Source organism: Somniosus microcephalus, chromosome 14 (assembly GCF_052327205.1).
Source record: "Somniosus microcephalus isolate GS21.2 chromosome 14, FLI_Smic_1.0, whole genome shotgun sequence".
In the NCBI taxonomy this organism is placed as follows: domain Eukaryota; kingdom Metazoa; phylum Chordata; class Chondrichthyes; order Squaliformes; family Somniosidae; genus Somniosus; species Somniosus microcephalus.
This window is the reverse complement of record NC_141000.1, coordinates 3301377-3318303: the sequence shown is the minus strand read 5'-3', so window position 1 is coordinate 3318303 and position 16927 is coordinate 3301377. Positions and strand designations below refer to the sequence as shown.

Here is a 16927-nt window from a genome sequence, read left to right as displayed (position 1 = left end):
AATACCCTCAATTAAACATTAACAAGAATCAGTTCTATATCATCCTTTTTATATTTCCATCTTCCTGTTGATTTTAAAAATACTTAGTTGAAGACCAAGGTACTGATTTCTCAAATGCTCTCAACGTGGAGCAAGGCCGGTGGTCAGGTAGATTGTGGAATGACCGGTGCTCTCCAGATATGCATGGCCATTCCGTGAGGCTTTCTGCCTGTGTTAAACCTTTAACTCCCCAAGATATCCAGCTTTCTGATATAAACAGGATGACATTGAAGTGTCGAGAGGAGAAGGCATGGCTTGTCTTCTGATATGTAAAGTGCTTGTGTAAGGAAGTAAGTGTGGGGTAATAAAACATGGGTAGCATGTTCTTTTGCTAAAGATAACAATAGTTAGAGGATGTTTTGTTTAAGGGAAATGGTTCTGAAATAAACAATTGCAAACTGTTCTCATAGTCTGTTTTCAGATTATTTGGGAAATAGATGTGTCATTTTGACATTTCCCTTTGATGTAGTTAAAATATCATGTAATACAGGATCATGGTTTTCAACAGTTTGTCAGAGTGTACTCGAAAGATACAGAAACCGGTAAAGTCACTCTCTGTATACAGTTAAAGGCCTATCACCTTTCTGTGTATCAATAAATTCTGTTCCGTACACTCCACTACAAAGTCTCATGTTTACTCGAAACGTGTTGTGAACCAGAGGAGAGAGGAGGTTGTTAACAGCCTGTAGTAGTCAGAAGATCAGTACCTCGGTGTTAATAACCTATCCATGGCAATGACTTGCAGGGGTCAGCGTGTTCGAGTGTGGAGCTGTCAAATGAAAGCACATGTGGAGCTGAAACTTGACTGGGTGAAGACGTTAATTCAATTAAAACCCATCTACCCAGTTCTACTGATGATGCCATCATCACTTGCTGCTTTCTCTAGAAGTTGGTGCTAGGTCTCCAGAACTGCTCGAAGGGGCCTCATTTATTAACTTGCATGCTGAGGAGACTTTTTTCCCCACAGCAGCACCTTTTTGCTCGGTGCCACTTCTAACGTTTCCTTCCTCGAGTTCTTTTCTGCTCGGTGCTGGTGTTGGGCCTTACCTTCAGCAGTAACTGGTACTTTGTTATCCGCTGCACAGGCTTCAACAAGTAGGAATCCAAGCCCAGCTTGTGTTCCAACTTTTTCTGACATTCCTGAAACACATGTTTTACACAAGAAATGGGAAGCTGAACAAGGTTTGTTTTGAGTGCTGTATTGAACACATTTACCATCTAGAAATCTGCATCAAAAAATCCTGCCACAAAATGTCATAAAAATTCTGATGCAGTGTCAATTGTGCTGACATAATGCGAGTTTTACACACTCTGGGACACTTCTTTCAGCACACAACCCAATATAAGAAAGCTGTTCGTAGTCCCTCCAATTCACCCTTCCAAAGCCCCCCCCCCCCCCAACCAATCACAGCATCTAACTGCCTCTTGAATGACTTCACTATGTGAAGAATTGCTTCCTGACATCAGTCCTGAACTTATCGATGGCCAGTTTTTCCTTCCATTTTCCCTTGTCCTGTGGTTGTGGTTTAACTGGAAATGGTGCTGAGGATTAACCTTTTCCATTGCACTCGGTATTTTATGTCCCTCTGTAGGTCCCCTTGTTCGTCTCTTATCAAATTTTTTGAGGATGTAACTAGTAAAATAGATAAGGGAGAACCAGTGGATGTGGTGTATTTGGACTTTCAGAAGGCTTTCGATAAAGTCCCACATAAGAGATTAGCGTGTAAAGTTAAGGCACATGGGATTGGAGGCAAGGTATTGACTTGGATAGAGAACTGGTTGGCAGACAGAAAGCAAAGAGTTGGAATAAACGGGTCTTTTTCCTAGTGGCAGGCAGTGGCTAGTGGGGTACCGCAGGGATCGGTCCTTGGACCCCAGCTATTCACAATATATATTAATGATCTAGACAAGGGAACTAGATGTAATATCTCCAAATTTGCAGATGACACAAAGCTGGGTGGACATGTGCGCTGTGAGGAGGATGCCAAGAAACTACAGGACGATTTGGACAGGTTGGGTGATTGGGCAGAAGCATGGCAAATGCAATATAATGTGGATAAATGTGAGGTTATCCACTTTGGTGTCAAAAACAGGAAGGCAGATTATTATCTGAGTGGCAATAGATTGGGAGAAGGGGAAGTGCAACGAGACCTGGGTGTCCTTGCGCACCAGTCGCTGAAGGTAAGCATGAAGGTGCAGCAGGCGGTTAAGAAGGCAAATGGTAGCGAGAGGCTTTGAGTACAGGAACAAGGCTGTCTTGCTACAGTTGTACAGGGCCTTGGTGAGACCGCACCTTGAGTATTGTGTGCAGTTTTGGTCGCCTTATCTGAGGAAGGATGTTCTTGCCATGGAGGGAGTGCAGCGAAGATTCACCAAGCTGATACCTGGGATGGCAGAAATGACGTATGAGGAGAGATTGGGTCAATTGGGCTTGTACTCGCTGGAGTTTAGAAGAATGAGAGGGGATCTCATTGAAACTTATAAAATTCTGTCAGGCCTGGACAGACTAGATGCAGGGAGGATGTTCCCGATGGTCGGGGAATCCAGAACCAGGGGTCACAGTCTAAGGATAAGTGGTAAGCCATTTAGGACTGAGATGAGGAGGAATTTCTTCACCCAGAGAGTGGTGAACCTGTGGAATTCTCTGCCACAGAAGGCAGTAGAGGCCAATTCATTAAATATATTCAAGAAGGAGTTAGATATATTTCTTAAGGCTAAAGGGATCAAGGGATATGGGGAGAAGGCAGGGACAGGGTGCTGAATTTGGATGATCAGCCATGATCTCATTGAATGGCGGAGCGGGCTCGAGGGGCCGAATGGCCTACTCCTGCTCCTATCTTCTAGGTTTCCCTTGTGCCTCAATGACCTGTACAGACTGACCCGCGCACTGTACAGCTTCAGCATGGTGACCTTAGAGTTATACTGAACCGAACTGACAATAAAGCTCAGCAGTGTAATTCTTGGACATGCTCAGTGTGGAGTCTACAGTCACTCCCTGACCTCTTTCAGCCTCTCCCCTAATTGGTTTGAAGCCATCTATGAAGTGTCTCTCTCAATCTTTCTTCCAATATGTAAGATCTTGCAGGTTTCTGTATTGAATATCAGCTGCTATTATTCTGTCCACTTGCAAATTTTGTTCAGGTTCTTCTGTAGCTCCTCGACTGCCACTCCTGTGGAAATAATCAATGTGAAAATACTGACCAGATTATTCCAGTGTGAGTGCAGAATTGTAAGGGGAAGTTCTATTGATTGTGGTGAGCCATAGTGGCTACACTCGCTTAAGGCAGAGGCTAATCTGGATAATACTTGGAACTGGGCAGGACTGACAAAGACAGGAAGCAGCGGGTACGAATTAGTGCAAACTTAGCAAGTTACTTTGAGCATCTGAATCCAGGTCACGGATGCAGATTAGGAACAGTGGGGGCCTCGGCACCAACGCACTCAGTAAGTCTCCCCAGCCTGATACCACTCCAACAACTTGGGCCTGCTTGTTCCTCTCTTTCAGCAATTCCTGTCCAGCTCCAATTTTTGCCTGGGACGCCTCTGCCTTAAACTGGTGCAGCCACCTTTCACGGGTCACCGCAATCGACCGACTTTCTCCTTATAATGTTCAAGTCACCTTGGAAAGGTTAGCTTCATATTTCCACATTGAGTATTTCAGCCCAACCTTGAACAAATATTTATTTATATCCTTTCCTTTTATAGCCAAGGTTCTACACTTTGGTTCTGCTCAATCACAATTAGTCAGAGAGAGTGGGTAATTTACCAGTCCACCCCATTGGTGGAACCCCTCGCCTGTGGGCAGTGCACAGGGCAACTCGGCAGCACGGTGCCCACAATATTCCAACTGGACTTTCGATACACGCAGCTGGTGGGCAAGGATCCCCAACTGCAGCATGCACTTCACAGAAATCACAGAAATCACAGAAACCCCACAGTGCAGATAGAGGCCATTTCGGCCCATTGAGCCTGCACCGACACATATCCCACCCGATCCCCGTAACCCCTACACCAACACATATCCCACCCCATCCCCGTAACCCCCTGTATTTAATCCCCCTAACACTAAGGGTCAATTTATCATAGCCAATCAACCTAACCTGCACATCTTTGGGCTGTGGGAGGAAACCGGAGCACCCAGAGTAAACCCACGCAAACACGGGGAGAATGTGCAAACTCCACACAGACAGTCGCCCGAGGCCAGATTCGAACCCGGGTCCCTGGCGCTGTGAGGCAACAGTGCTAACCACTAAAAAGTTACCCCTTATACAAGAACAAAACCTTTGGTCTATTCCAATGCACTCCTGGCCGGCCTCCACCTTGCACCCTCCGTAAACTTGAATTCATCCAAAACTCTTGCTCATATCCTAATTCGCACCAAGTCCTGTTCACCCATCACCCCTGCGCTTGCTGACCTACACTGGCTCTCGGTTAAGTAACGCCTCGATTTTAAAATGCTCATCTTAGCTTTCAAATCCCTCCATGGCACCATCCCTCCCCATCTCTGTAACCTCCTCTAAGCTCCTTCAATTCTGGCCTCTTGCGCATCCCCGATTTTCTTCGCTCCACCATTTTCAGCTGTCTAGGCCCCTAGCTCTGGAATTCTCTCCCTAAAACCTCTCTGTCGCTCTACCTCTCTCTCCTTTTCTAGGCGCTCGTTAAAGCCTGCCTCTTTGATCAATCTTTTGGTCACCTGTCCCAATATCTCCTTATGGCTCGGTGTCAAATTTTGTCTGATACCATTCCTGTGAAGCAACTTGGAACGTTTTACTAAATTAAAGGCGCTATATAAATGCAAATTGCTGTTGGTGTTTGGGTTAAAAACTTGCTGGATGCTTCAACTGAGGAAGAGGTGTTCATGAAGGGTCATGACAATTTGTCAATTAACCATCAGAACCTCAGGACTCTCGCCCTGACTCCATATCAATCTGCAACTTCTCATCCATCTCTCCTTAGCCTTCACAGATCTAACTTCCCTTTCCTCTCCTCAGACACTGAAAGTATTTGCACCTACATCCTCTCCCAAAATTCACTTGTAAAATCCCTTTAAATCTGGCTCCACGTTGCCTACAGCAGAGAGGCTATCCTAGTCAAGGGTCACCAATGGCATCCTCTGTAACTATGGCCGAGGTGCATTATCTGTCCTAATCCTCCTCGACATTCTCCATGGCATCTGATATGGTTAAGTACTGCAACCAAAAGTATACCCCTTATAGAGAGCTCCGATAATGGTCACTCTGTGTGTGGCCTGCCTGCTTTACATGTACAGGCAGGGGCCAGTTGTACTGGGCCTATTGCAGAACGCAGAGACTTGTTACTGTATCAGTGGAAAGGAGGAGGATGGGCTCTCCTTTGTTACTTTATGAACCTGGCTGCTTTAATCTGGAGACAGCATGTTCACTGGTAGCCTCTTAGGTGAATCTACAATACAGGAAACTTTCGATTTACCAGCACCTAAATAACCGGAAATCTCGGTTAACCGGCAAAATTCAGGAGTAGGTTTTACTTCATATTTATTTGCCTTCTTCCATCTGTGCTGTGCAAGGGTGTGGCTGCAGCTGTTGCTAAGCTACAGAGACGCTTGAAACTTGAGGCCATTGTTCTACAGTTCAACAGGGTTTGTTGCTTTATACGGAGCTGTCAGCTCTCCCTATCTTTTACTGTAGTGTTCGGTTATCCGGAATTTTTGATGAACCGGCACCACGTCGGTCCTGTCCGTGCCGGATAAATAAAAGTTTCCTGTACTGTGGTTATCCTGACTTCAATGGAGTGCAGTCAACACAGGCAGACTCTGTTATACTCCTGTGATAAGGAAGTTCCTGAAATGAGTAATTAGCTTGGGGAATGCAATGTTGGGAAGATTGCAACCGTTTGACGGGAAGGCCCCCAGAGTCCACTGAGCTGCAGTCAGGAGATATCGCTGTCCTGCAGCACACCCTGCCAAGCATCTTAACTATCTTCACAGTCCTAGCAGTTTAATAATAAAGGAATAAGCAGCACAGCAGGAGAACGAGTCAGTTATGAGAGATAGAAGTACCTGGAAGAAGATGCAGTCTGAACACTGCCTCCACAAGCTTTCTGAACGAGGTTTATTTCGGCAGTACCACTCGTAAATCTGAAGGTCCTCCATCTACAAGTACAAATAATCTTATTTCAAGATGTTCATCACTTCAAAGATTGTTAACTGTTGGAAATTTACTGACACCACAATTAGTTTACTACTTGCCTAATGAGTGGCAATATTTTTCCCAGAACCCATCCCATCAACAACAGGGGTGGGCACACCTACACTTCTTGGAGCAGAATAATTTTATTTTCATCTTTTTTAAAAGGTGCCTTGCCACATAATTCGCTCCCAGCATGCCCCTCATTACAGGAAATGACCAAACCCATCTCAACTCTTAAATAACTGTCATATTGCAAACATTTATTTTTGGTTGCAATCAAGTTAAGGCACCACAAGTGGAAACAGGCCTTGCAAATTATTATTTGCAAGAGTCATTTAACTTCTAAATACTTTGTATCAGTAATCTAAAATATAAACACGTATAGTCTACTTACTGCACAATACCAGCAATAATCCACAGTTTACAGAGGTCATTTGGAGAATAGGGCTCAGTATCCTGGCAAACACTTATCCCTCAACCAACATTAACACAGATTATCTGGTCATTTGTCTCATTGTTGTTTGTGGGATCATGCTGTACACGTTTCCTACATTACAGCAGTAACAGCACTTCAAAAGTATTTAATTGGCTGTGAAGCGCTTCAGGACAACAACAACTTGCATTTATATAGAGTCTTTAATATAGAAAAACATCCCAAGGCGCTTCACAGGTGTGTAATCAGACAATGATTGACATTGAACCAAAGAAGGAGATACAAGAATGGGTGACTGAAAACTTGGTCAAAGTGGTAGGTTTTGATGAGGGTCTTAAAGGAAGAGAAAGAGGTCAAAGGTTTAGGGAGGGAATTCCAAAGCGTGGGGCCTAGATGGCTGAAGGCAAAGGTGGGGTGAAGGGAGTGGGGGGAGGCACAAGAGACCAGAGTCGGAGGAACGCAGAGGTCTCGGAGGGTCGTATGAGGTTACAGAGATAGGGGTGAGGCCATGGAGGGATTTGAACATGAGGATAAGAATTTTAAATTGGAGGTGTTGGGGGACTAGGAGCCAATGTAGGTCAATGAGCACAGGGATGGTGGGTGAGCAGGATTTGCTGAGAGTTAGGACACGGGGCAGCAGAGCTTTGGATGAGCTGAAGTTTACGGAGGGCAGAGAATGGGAGGCCGGCCAGGAGGGCATTGGAATAGTCGAGTCTGGAGTGACAAAAGCATGGATGAGGGTTGCGGCAGCACATGACCCGAGGTGGGGCGGAGGCGGGCGATGTTACAGAGGTGGAAGGAGGCGGTCTTTGTGATGGTGAGGATATCGGGTTGGAAGTTGAACCTAGAGTCAAATAGGATGCCGAGGTTGTGAACAGTCTGGTTCAACTTGAGATAGTGACTGGAAGGGGTATGAAGTTTGTGGCAGGGGCCAAAGACGATAGCTTCGGTCTGCCAAATGTTTACATGGAGGAATTTGACAACAAAGAGGTTTTTTGAGGAAGGAAGGGGGACAGTACCTGAAGAGAGGAAATCATCAACAATGGCAGCAAGCGTGGGGACATGGGTGGTCAGCAGTTTAGTGGTAGCAGAGCTGAGAGAGCAGATGTGTCTCATGGACAAAACAAGTTTGGAGAGGGCATGAGGAGAGATAGGAGAGGAACGAGAGGAAGATGCGGGTTCAGGGCTAGGGCAGGAGAGAATCTTGGTGAGGTGAGAGGGCATGGGGGCTAAAAAGTATGCACATTCCATCTCAAATGCTAGCCTTTACTTTGTGCCATGGAGAAAAGGGTGGAGTCTTAGTAAGCTATGGCCAGGACCAACGCAGGGCCTTGCACCTGGGAACCATCAGAAGGGTAAAAAGGACAGAGACCATCTGCCTCGCTGTGTTGCCCTAGGATTTCTAGGATGACCCCAGAGAAACAGGGCGGCGAGCTTAGTGCTTCCACCTATAGCGGGCGCAAGGATGAAATGATGGGCAAGGGACATAAAGGTGCTTCCCACCTCATTTTCCAGTGTGATTGCCTACTGTGAAGGGCACCCAGAAGATTAGGCCTTGCACCCTGCCTCTTTGCCATCTCTACCCGAGATCAAAGATGACGAGAGGGGCAGACAGCAAGGCTGCGGAGGACCCAAAGAGGGACAAGCCTTTTTATCCTCCACATATTTTTGGACCTGGAGGCCTTCTGGCTGCTGTTTTTGGACAGCAGTTGGTGAACATTACTGTAGTGGCTGGACTTCCGCCCCGTGGAGGGACACACACCCCGTGGAGTGGATTGGCTTCAAGTTACACTGGGATTCTGCCCGGTTTACACTTAACCTGCAAATTACAGTGTGGGGTGGGGGCAGATCTTCCACACACCCCTCACCCCACATCGTGTCTGGAGTTCCCAGGCTGAGAATTATTCCACAGACACCTTTACACAGGCCCCCAGACTTTACTAGATTAAGGCTGCTAATCCCAGAGAGTGCAGGGACAATGGCTCTGTCAGGAGCTGAAGAATTGTTTTCAATTTTGTCTTTGGTCCAGAAGGGTTTGGAGGCTACGGGCAGGTCCGACTTCCAAGGGTGTATTATAGTGGGTGTCACTGATGCACCTACCTGGGCTGTTCAAATGGCACTGGCCACAGGATTGGGAGGGGTTCTGTTTCACTGCACTTGTGCTGGAGGAGTGGAAGAGCGAGTGGGAGTGCGTGAGCGGGACAGTATGGGAGTAGGAGTAGGAGTGGGAGCGGGCCCTGGGATTTCAGGGTGGAAGTGTTCCAATGCCCCTGCAGATGCACTTGGAGTTTAGGGTAAAGTTTCAAAGTTGTGTGGCGAATCATTTGTACCCATGGCAAAGTTGTGTGCTCTAGCCATCTCGAGCCAGCCCTGTGCGTTGGCAGAGACAGTACACTGAAACATCGACATAATACAGCATTACTCAAACTAACTTTACATACCCGCTCCAGGAAACATCGTCCCACCAACTCCGGGCAGTCTACGTAATTTTCCAGCTCCCTCAGGAATATCCTAAATAGAAAGGAGGAAACGCATCTTCTCAGATTGGGTTTTTCAAATTCTCTGATAAATAAGGGTCCTTGAATTGACTCCAGGGTTACGTGGAGCTCCTGCTGACTCTGGACATTCCTGGTCTGCCTTGTCAGTAGCAGAATTTTGATGCCCACCACTTAAAAGGCCAAAGGGGGCTGAGCCAGGGCCGGGACTCTGTACGCTGAATTTCCCGATTTCTCCGGCTCAGAAAGAAAGATGTGTATTTATACAGCGCCTTTCATGAACTCAAGACGTCCCAAAGCACTTCACAGCCAATCAAGTACTTTTGAAGTGTGGTCACTGTTGTAATGTAGGAAACGCAGGAGCCAATCTGCGCACAGCAAGCTCCCACAAACAGTAATGACATAAATGACCAGATAATCTGTTTTAGTGATGTTGATTGAGGGATAAATATTGGTCAAGATACTGGGGAGAACTCCCAATCTCTTCTTCGAATAGTGCCAAAGGATCTTTTGCACACAGAGGGTAGACAGAGCATCAGTTTAACGTTTTATCTGAAATGCAGCACCTCCGACAGTGTAGCACTGGAAGTGTCAGCCTAGATTTTGTGCTCAAGTCTCTGGAGTGGGACTAGAACCCACAACCTTCTGACTCAGAGGCGAGAATGCGACCACTGAGCCACGGCTGACACTGTGGAAGTGTTACTGCTGGCTGATACTCCGAGAGAGACGAGGCACACCTGCCTCCAGGTGGGTGAAAGTGGGTCCAAGCAAGGGGAGTGGCCGAGATCCCTGAAGAAAGGTGGATTGGCCATCACGGGGTGCTGGATGGAGTTGGGCACCCAATTTTCTGGTCGCATAAGCAGGTAGGCACTGGCGAAGCACCCATAGCGGGTGTGGGTGCTCACTGGCTTTGTGTAAATGAAGTGCCCTCCCACTGACCCCACAAACCCCAGCAGCCTGTGGATTTCAGGGCCACACTTGGTCACACAATGCTTATACCTGTTATGGAAATCATAGATTTCAGGCATGTTTCCAAACAGCACATCTTTCTTATTTTGCAGAACCATTGGGATGAACGGAATCATTGAGGGGTTTTCCATCTCAGCAGCATACCCCTGGAGGATGAGAAACAGTGTGATTAAAACCAAATCAGATCTGGCACTGACCAGCGGAAGAGACTTCCTGCAAATGGCCGCTAACAACTAGAACATCCTCAGGTTAGTGACACGGTTACACTTAGACACTTAAGTGTAAAAGTTGTCAGGGATACTGGGGCCTTACTTTATCCTTCCTATACTATCCTTGGATTACAGGCAGGATCATCGTGGCTGGGCAGTGAATTGAAGGATACAATACGTCCTTTATTTCAAAGTGAGCACGTTTCACACAAGCCTCACTGTAGTTAAGGTACTTGCTAAACCCTGTGAATGGGACTTTAACTCCTTGTATAAAGCTGCTGATTTTCTCTGTAACAATCTTTACAAGAGGCCAGCATTCAAAAATGCAATACAGACTTTTTCTGATATAATCTGACTGCAGAATAAGTTTTTTGATTTTCTTGAAAGCACAAGGAGTTGGAGCAGATCTTGGTACTTGCCAGCTACGAGTCCCAGCATCACTCAAAACTTTCATTATTAAATAAACCACGGAACTTCACGTCTCTCCTCCTTCTCTCCCTTGAGTAGGCAACAACTAATGAAGCTCCCCATCATCTCCCAAGGCAGGAAAAGCTTTCATTTTCTTTCAACAATCACAAACACACACCGTAATACAGCCCAATATTAATTCATCTCTGCCATACGCATGGAAAAAAGAAAACCTCTCGATGAAAATAAATCAAACCTTAACAACAATGAAACTCAAGAAGTCTCTCTTCCCCGAGCTCCATGAAATGTCAACCTCTTCCCTCAAATGTTAGACAACAAAAAGTGACTCCCACAGCTACCTTGACTACACTTCCTCCCACTCCGCTTCCTGTAAAGACTCTATTCCATTCTCCTAGTGTCTCCTTCTCCGTCGCATCTGTTCCAACAATGCCACCTTCCATACCAGTGCTTCCGTTATGTCTTCCTTTTTCCTCAACCAAGGATTCCCCTCCACCGTAGTTGACAGGGCCCTTGACCGTGTCCATCCCATTTCCCACACTTCTGCTCTCACCCCTTCCTCTCCCTCCCAGAACCACGATAGGGTTCCCCTTGTCCTCACCTTCCACCCCACCAGCCTCCACATTGAATGGATCATCCTCCGCCATTTCTGCCACCACCACCACCAACATCATCAAACACATCTTCCCCTCGCCTTTCAGCTTGTCAAAGGGCCTGTTCCTTCTGTGACACCCTGCTCCACTCCTCAATCATCCAACACCCCCGCCCTTTCCCAAGGCACCTTCTCGTGCAAGCGCAGGAGATGCAACACCCGCCCTTTTACCTCCTCCCTTCCTGCCATCCAGGGCCCCAAACACTGCTTCCAGATGAAGCAGTGATTTACTTGTTCTTCTTTCAATTTAGTATACTGTATTCGCTGCTCACTATGTAGTCTCCTCTACAATGTTGAGACCAAACCTAGATTGGGTGATCGCTTTGCAGAACACCTCAGTTCAGTCCACAAGTGTGTCCCTGAACTTCCGGTCGCTTATCATTTTACTTCTCCACCCCACTCCGCCCTTGACCTTCTACACTGTTCAATTAGGCACTTTATAACCTTGACTTCAACTATTTCAGATCGTAACCACTGCTTCCATTTTTTCCAGACTGCAGCTGTTGGTAATGATTCTTCTATTGCCATTTACACCTCCTCTAAACCCATCTTTTGTTTCTTTATTGTCCCATTAGCATCCCCTTTGCCTTGCACCATCATCCCGTTCTGATGAAAGGTCATCGACCTGAAACGTTAACTCTGTTTCTCTCCCCACAGATGCTGCCTGACCTGCTGAGTGTTTCCAGCATTTTCTGTTTTTATTACCATCATCCCTTTTGTCATTGAATCTCTCCTGCCTTCTACCCTATCACAGGCCTTCCCTTTTATTCTTTCTTCCCTTCCCCTGCCTCTGTACCTGCTTAAGACCCGTTACATCTCTAACGTTTTCCAGTTCTGATGAAAGGTCATTGACCTGAAATGTTAATTCTGTTTCTCTCTCCACAGATGTTGCCTGACCTGAGTATTTCCAGCATTTTCTGTTTGTATTTCAGATTTCCAGCATCCACAGTATTTTGCTTTTGTATTAGTGAGGACTTGTTTCTTAGTGTACCCATTAAACCTTGAAGGGGTTCTACTTCTCTCCAGACTCGCCTATTCCAACGCACTCCAGGCTGACCTCCCATCTTCCACCCTCCATAAACTTCAGCTCACCTAAAACTCTGCTGCCCGGATCCCAATTCGTACCAAGTCCCGTTCACCCATCACTCCTATTCTCGCTGACCTTAACTGGCTCCTGGTTAAGCACTGCCTCGATTTTAAAATTCTCATCCTTGTTTCAAATCCCTCCATGGCCTTGGCCCTATCTCTGTAATCTCCTCCAGCCCCCAACCCTCCAAGATGTTTGCGCTCCTCTAAATCTGGCCTCTTGCACATTCTCGATTTTAATCGCTCCATCATTGGCGGTCATGCCTTCTATTGCCTAGGCCCTAAGCTCTGGAATTCCATCCCTAAATCTCTCCGCCTTGCTACCTCTCTTTCCTTCTTTAAGAAACTCCTTAAAACCTACCTTTTTGACCAAGCTTTTGGAAACTGCCCTAATATCTCCTATGTGGCTTGTTGTCAAATTTTGTTTGATAACGTTCCTATGAAGTGCCTTTGGACACTTTACTCTGTTAAACACGCTATATAAATAAAAGTTCTTGTTGTTGATGACATAGGTAATGAGATGAACAATAAAGCTGGCTGGTTGCTTTATTGTGACTGTCACTGTTCAGTCAGAACAGCCTAAGTGAGACAAAGTACAGCAACACTCATCGCAAACTGACTTACCTCCAGCACACAAAGCAATTCTTCTACATAGGCTCGCTCAGTTTCAATCAGTTCATTCATTACATGGCTGTGGAAAAAAGGAAACAAATAATCGCATCACCTTATAGCACCAGAATAACTACACTGAGACAGCAAGAACAGTACAAATCTGCAGCCTCAGTGAAAGGATGCCCACGGTTTGCCTACAAAACAACAGTGACTGCACGTCAAAGAGTAATGCATTGTCTGGGAAGCGCTGTGGTGCATTCTGCAAGAGTGATCAGGCACTATCTAAGTGTAAGACCTTCTATACTTATCATCTGATAAAAATAATTCTAGAATTCTAGCAGGTTAGAAAGCACACTGGTTGCGTCAGAGGACCCCTGTATTTATTTTCAAACATTACTGTTTGAAAGACTTGGCTCTAAAACACTACAACTTAAGAGAAAAAAAAGACTTGCATTTCTATAGCACCTTGCATGACCTCAGGACGTCCCAAAGCGCTTTACAGACAATGAAGTGCTTTTTGAAGTGTAGTCACTGTTGTAATGTGGGAAATGCGGAAGTTAATTTGCGCACAGCAAGCTCCCACAAACAGCAATGTGAAAATGACCAGATAATCTGTGAAATTAAGCGATGCTGATTGAGGGATAGATATTGATAAGTTAAATCCAGAACTCAAGGGATTCAAATGAGCGCAGCAGTCAGGAGGATGCAAAGTGACGGACCAGTCTGTGGAATGTTGCTACTTGCTACCACTTCAAACAGAGACAATAAGGGCTAGATTTCCCTTTGACTTGTTGTCCATTTTCAGAAAGTTTTGGGGCATTAAACCCAGTAAAACGAGCAGTAATGGCTAATACAAAAGCAAAATACTGCAAATGCTGGAAATCTGAAATAAAAACAGAAAATGCTGGAAATACTCAGCAGGTCAGGCAGCATCTGTGGAGAGAGAAACAGAGTTAACGTTCTGACAAAGGGTCATCGACCTGAAACGTTAACGCTGTTTCTCTCTCCACAGATGCTGCCTGACCTGCTGAGTATTTCCAGCATTTTCTGTTTTTATTTCAGATCTCCAGCATCCGCAGTATTTTGCTTTTGTATTAGCTAGGACCCCAGCTATTCACAATATATATTAATGATCTAGACAAGGGGACTAGATGTAATATCTCCAAGTTTGCAGACGACACAAAGCTGGGTGGGCGTGTGTGCTGTGAGGATGATGCAGGGAAACTCCAGTATGATTTGGACAGGTTGGGTGATTGGGCAGATACATGGCAGATGCAGTATAATGTGGATAAATGCAAGGTGGCAAAAACAGGAAGGCAGATTATTATCTGAACGGCAATAGATTGGGAGAAGGGGGAAGTGCAACGAGACCTGGGTGTCCTTGTGCACCAGTCGTTGAAGGTAAGCATGCAGATGCAGCAGGCGGTTAAGAAGGCAAATGGTATGTTGGCCTTCATAGCGAGAGGATTCGAGTACAGGAGCAAGGATGTCTTACTGCAGTTGTACAAGGCCTTGGTGAGACCACACCTTGAGTATTGTGTGCAGTTTTGGTCACCTTAATCTGAGGAAGGATGTTCTTGCCATGGAGGGAGTGCAGCGAAGATTCACCAGACTGATACCTGGGATGGCAGGAATGACGTACGAGGAGAGATTAGGTCAACTGGGCTTATATTCGCTGGAGTTTAGAAGAATGAGAGGGGATCTCATTGAAACTTATAAAATTCTGACAGGACTGGACAGACTGGATGCAGGAAGGATGTTCCCGATGGCAGGTGAGTCCAGAACCAGGGGTCACAGTCTAAGGATAAGGGGTAAGCCATTTAGGACAGAGATGAGGAGGAATTTCTTCACCCAGGGAGTGGTGAACCTGTGGAATTCTCTACCACAGAAGGCAGTGGAGGCCAATTCATTAAATATATTCAAGAAGGAGTTAGATATGTTTTTTAAGGCTAAATGGATCAAGGGGTATGGGGAGAAAGCAGGGACTGGGTACTGAATTTGGATGATCAGCCATGATCTCATTAAGTGGCGGAGCAGGCTCGAGGGGCCGAATGGCCGACTCCTGCTCCTATCTTCTGTGTTTCTATGACTTGCTGAGTATGTTTAAGGTGGCTTCTTTCAACGACTGAGAGTGCAGCCATAAGGACTCGGTGATCTATCCACCTTTGAGGTTTCTTTAATCCTTACATTCCAGCACTGTGCTATAAGCATTTGTGAATGCTGCCACCCCATCCCTTTTTATTCCTCCTGGATATGTCGTAACAAGGGATTTTCAGCTCACATTCCTGCATTATCCTAAGCCAATTCTCTGTTAATCCTAATTTACTTGACACTTCCATAGGAATTTGTACCTCTAACTCACAATATACATTGTGATTTTGTGTACAAGTGATGGACAAGATGTCAGTGCAGGTTCTAGGCCAGAGATGGACAGTGATTGGGGGCAGGTTCTAGGCCAGAGTTGGGCAGTGTTTAGGGGCAGGTTCTAGGCCAGAGATGGGCAGTGTTTAGGGGCAGGTTCTAGGCCAGAGTTGGGCCGTGTTAAGGAGCAGGTTCTAGGCCAAAGTTGGGCAGTGATTGGGGGCAGGTTCTAGGCCAGAGATGGGCAGTGTTTAGGGGCAGGTTCTAGGCCAGAGTTGGGCAGTGATTGGGGGCAGGTTCTAGGCCAGAGATGGACAGTGTTTAGGGGCAGGTTCTAGGCCAGGGATGGATAATGTTTTCTTTCATTTTTTCACATCTTTGTATTGTCACCTCTTACTAATACCAGTTGCTGCTCTCACCTCCTTAACACTGCAAGGTTCTCCTCATCGTCAGAAGAGGAACATTTCCTTCCCTCACCAAGTTCATTCAACTCAAGCTGCAAAGAGAAGGAAAATCTTAAAATAGTCAGAATTCAGCAAGTGTAGGAGACATGGGCAATAGTGTCACATCAAAATCACCCAATGCCTCAAAGAGCACTGTGTAGTCTAATGAAGTTTAGAATATGAGCTTCCAGCTCAGGTACCAATCAGGACCTACAGTATATGTAAAGATTTCATTCAGTAAGATTAATGCGGTGCCAACTGATTAGTCTTTAGGGAAAATTGCTTTCTTTCAGTAAAGTGGAGTTACATTCCCTTCCCCTTGTAAGCACTAATCTGCCATTCGTGGTACGCAGCATATTTAATATTGGATATGACTTTACTTTCATGCACTGAATTTCTATCATTTTCTGCAACCAACAAGGTATTTCCATTGCATTATGCCCATAAAGTTCAGGCTTGTTAAATAAACTTGATATGAAACTTACTCAGCAAACCTCAGCTATATATTACTGTAAGCAGTCTTATTCAAAGCAGCATATAGGATTCCTCAAACTTTCAAAAGTTAATATATGAAGGAGGTACTTTTCATGGGGAATGTAGATTGGGCGGGAGGAAGACGGGTGTGCTTTGCCCACTGAAGGAATTGGCATGGGGCCTGTGTCATTTTCGTGGTTCAGCCTAATTTAAATTAATATGGCGAGCTGCCAGTGCAGAATGTGCTCTCCTTCAGCAGCTCGGCGATTAAGATGGTGGGAAATCTGGCAGGGCAGTCACTACACTAGAGCAGTACCTTAAAGGAGAGGTGTTTTGTATCATGGGGACACGGCCAGCAGGATTGTGCTGCAGCTGGAAAATGATTTTGAACGTACCCAGAGGTTCCGAGGCAGCGGGGGAGGTGGTGATTACATAAGTGGCCAGCAGGAAGGAGGTCCTCTTCCCAACAGATGGGCAATGGATTCCAAGGTAAATCCGTTAATATAGAGAGGTGGCGGAAAATGTCAATGACACCAACATTTCTTCCAGATCCTGATCTGA

At 45.8% G+C, this 16927-nt stretch overlaps 1 protein-coding gene across 5 annotated transcripts in view; it reads right to left on the bottom strand.

Annotated features, from left to right (window-relative positions):
- The window catches only part of mcf2la (mcf.2 cell line derived transforming sequence-like a), a 581983-nt gene that overhangs the window by 33002 nt on the left and 532054 nt on the right, over positions 1–16927 (bottom strand). For all 5 annotated transcript variants that reach the window (XR_015080758.1, XM_086006132.1, XM_086006130.1 and 2 more), the window contains 6 exons: positions 15869–15945; positions 13101–13167; positions 10134–10249; positions 9081–9150; positions 6077–6169; positions 1087–1179 (listed from right to left, as the gene is read on the bottom strand). Coding sequence is in view for 4 of the 5 variants with exons in the window: in XM_086006132.1 (XP_085862258.1) it covers positions 1087–1179; positions 6077–6169; positions 9081–9150; positions 10134–10249; positions 13101–13167; positions 15869–15945 (516 nt within the window). In the remaining variant the exon portion in view is untranslated. The remainder of the gene's footprint in view (positions 1–1086; positions 1180–6076; positions 6170–9080; positions 9151–10133; positions 10250–13100; positions 13168–15868; positions 15946–16927) is intronic.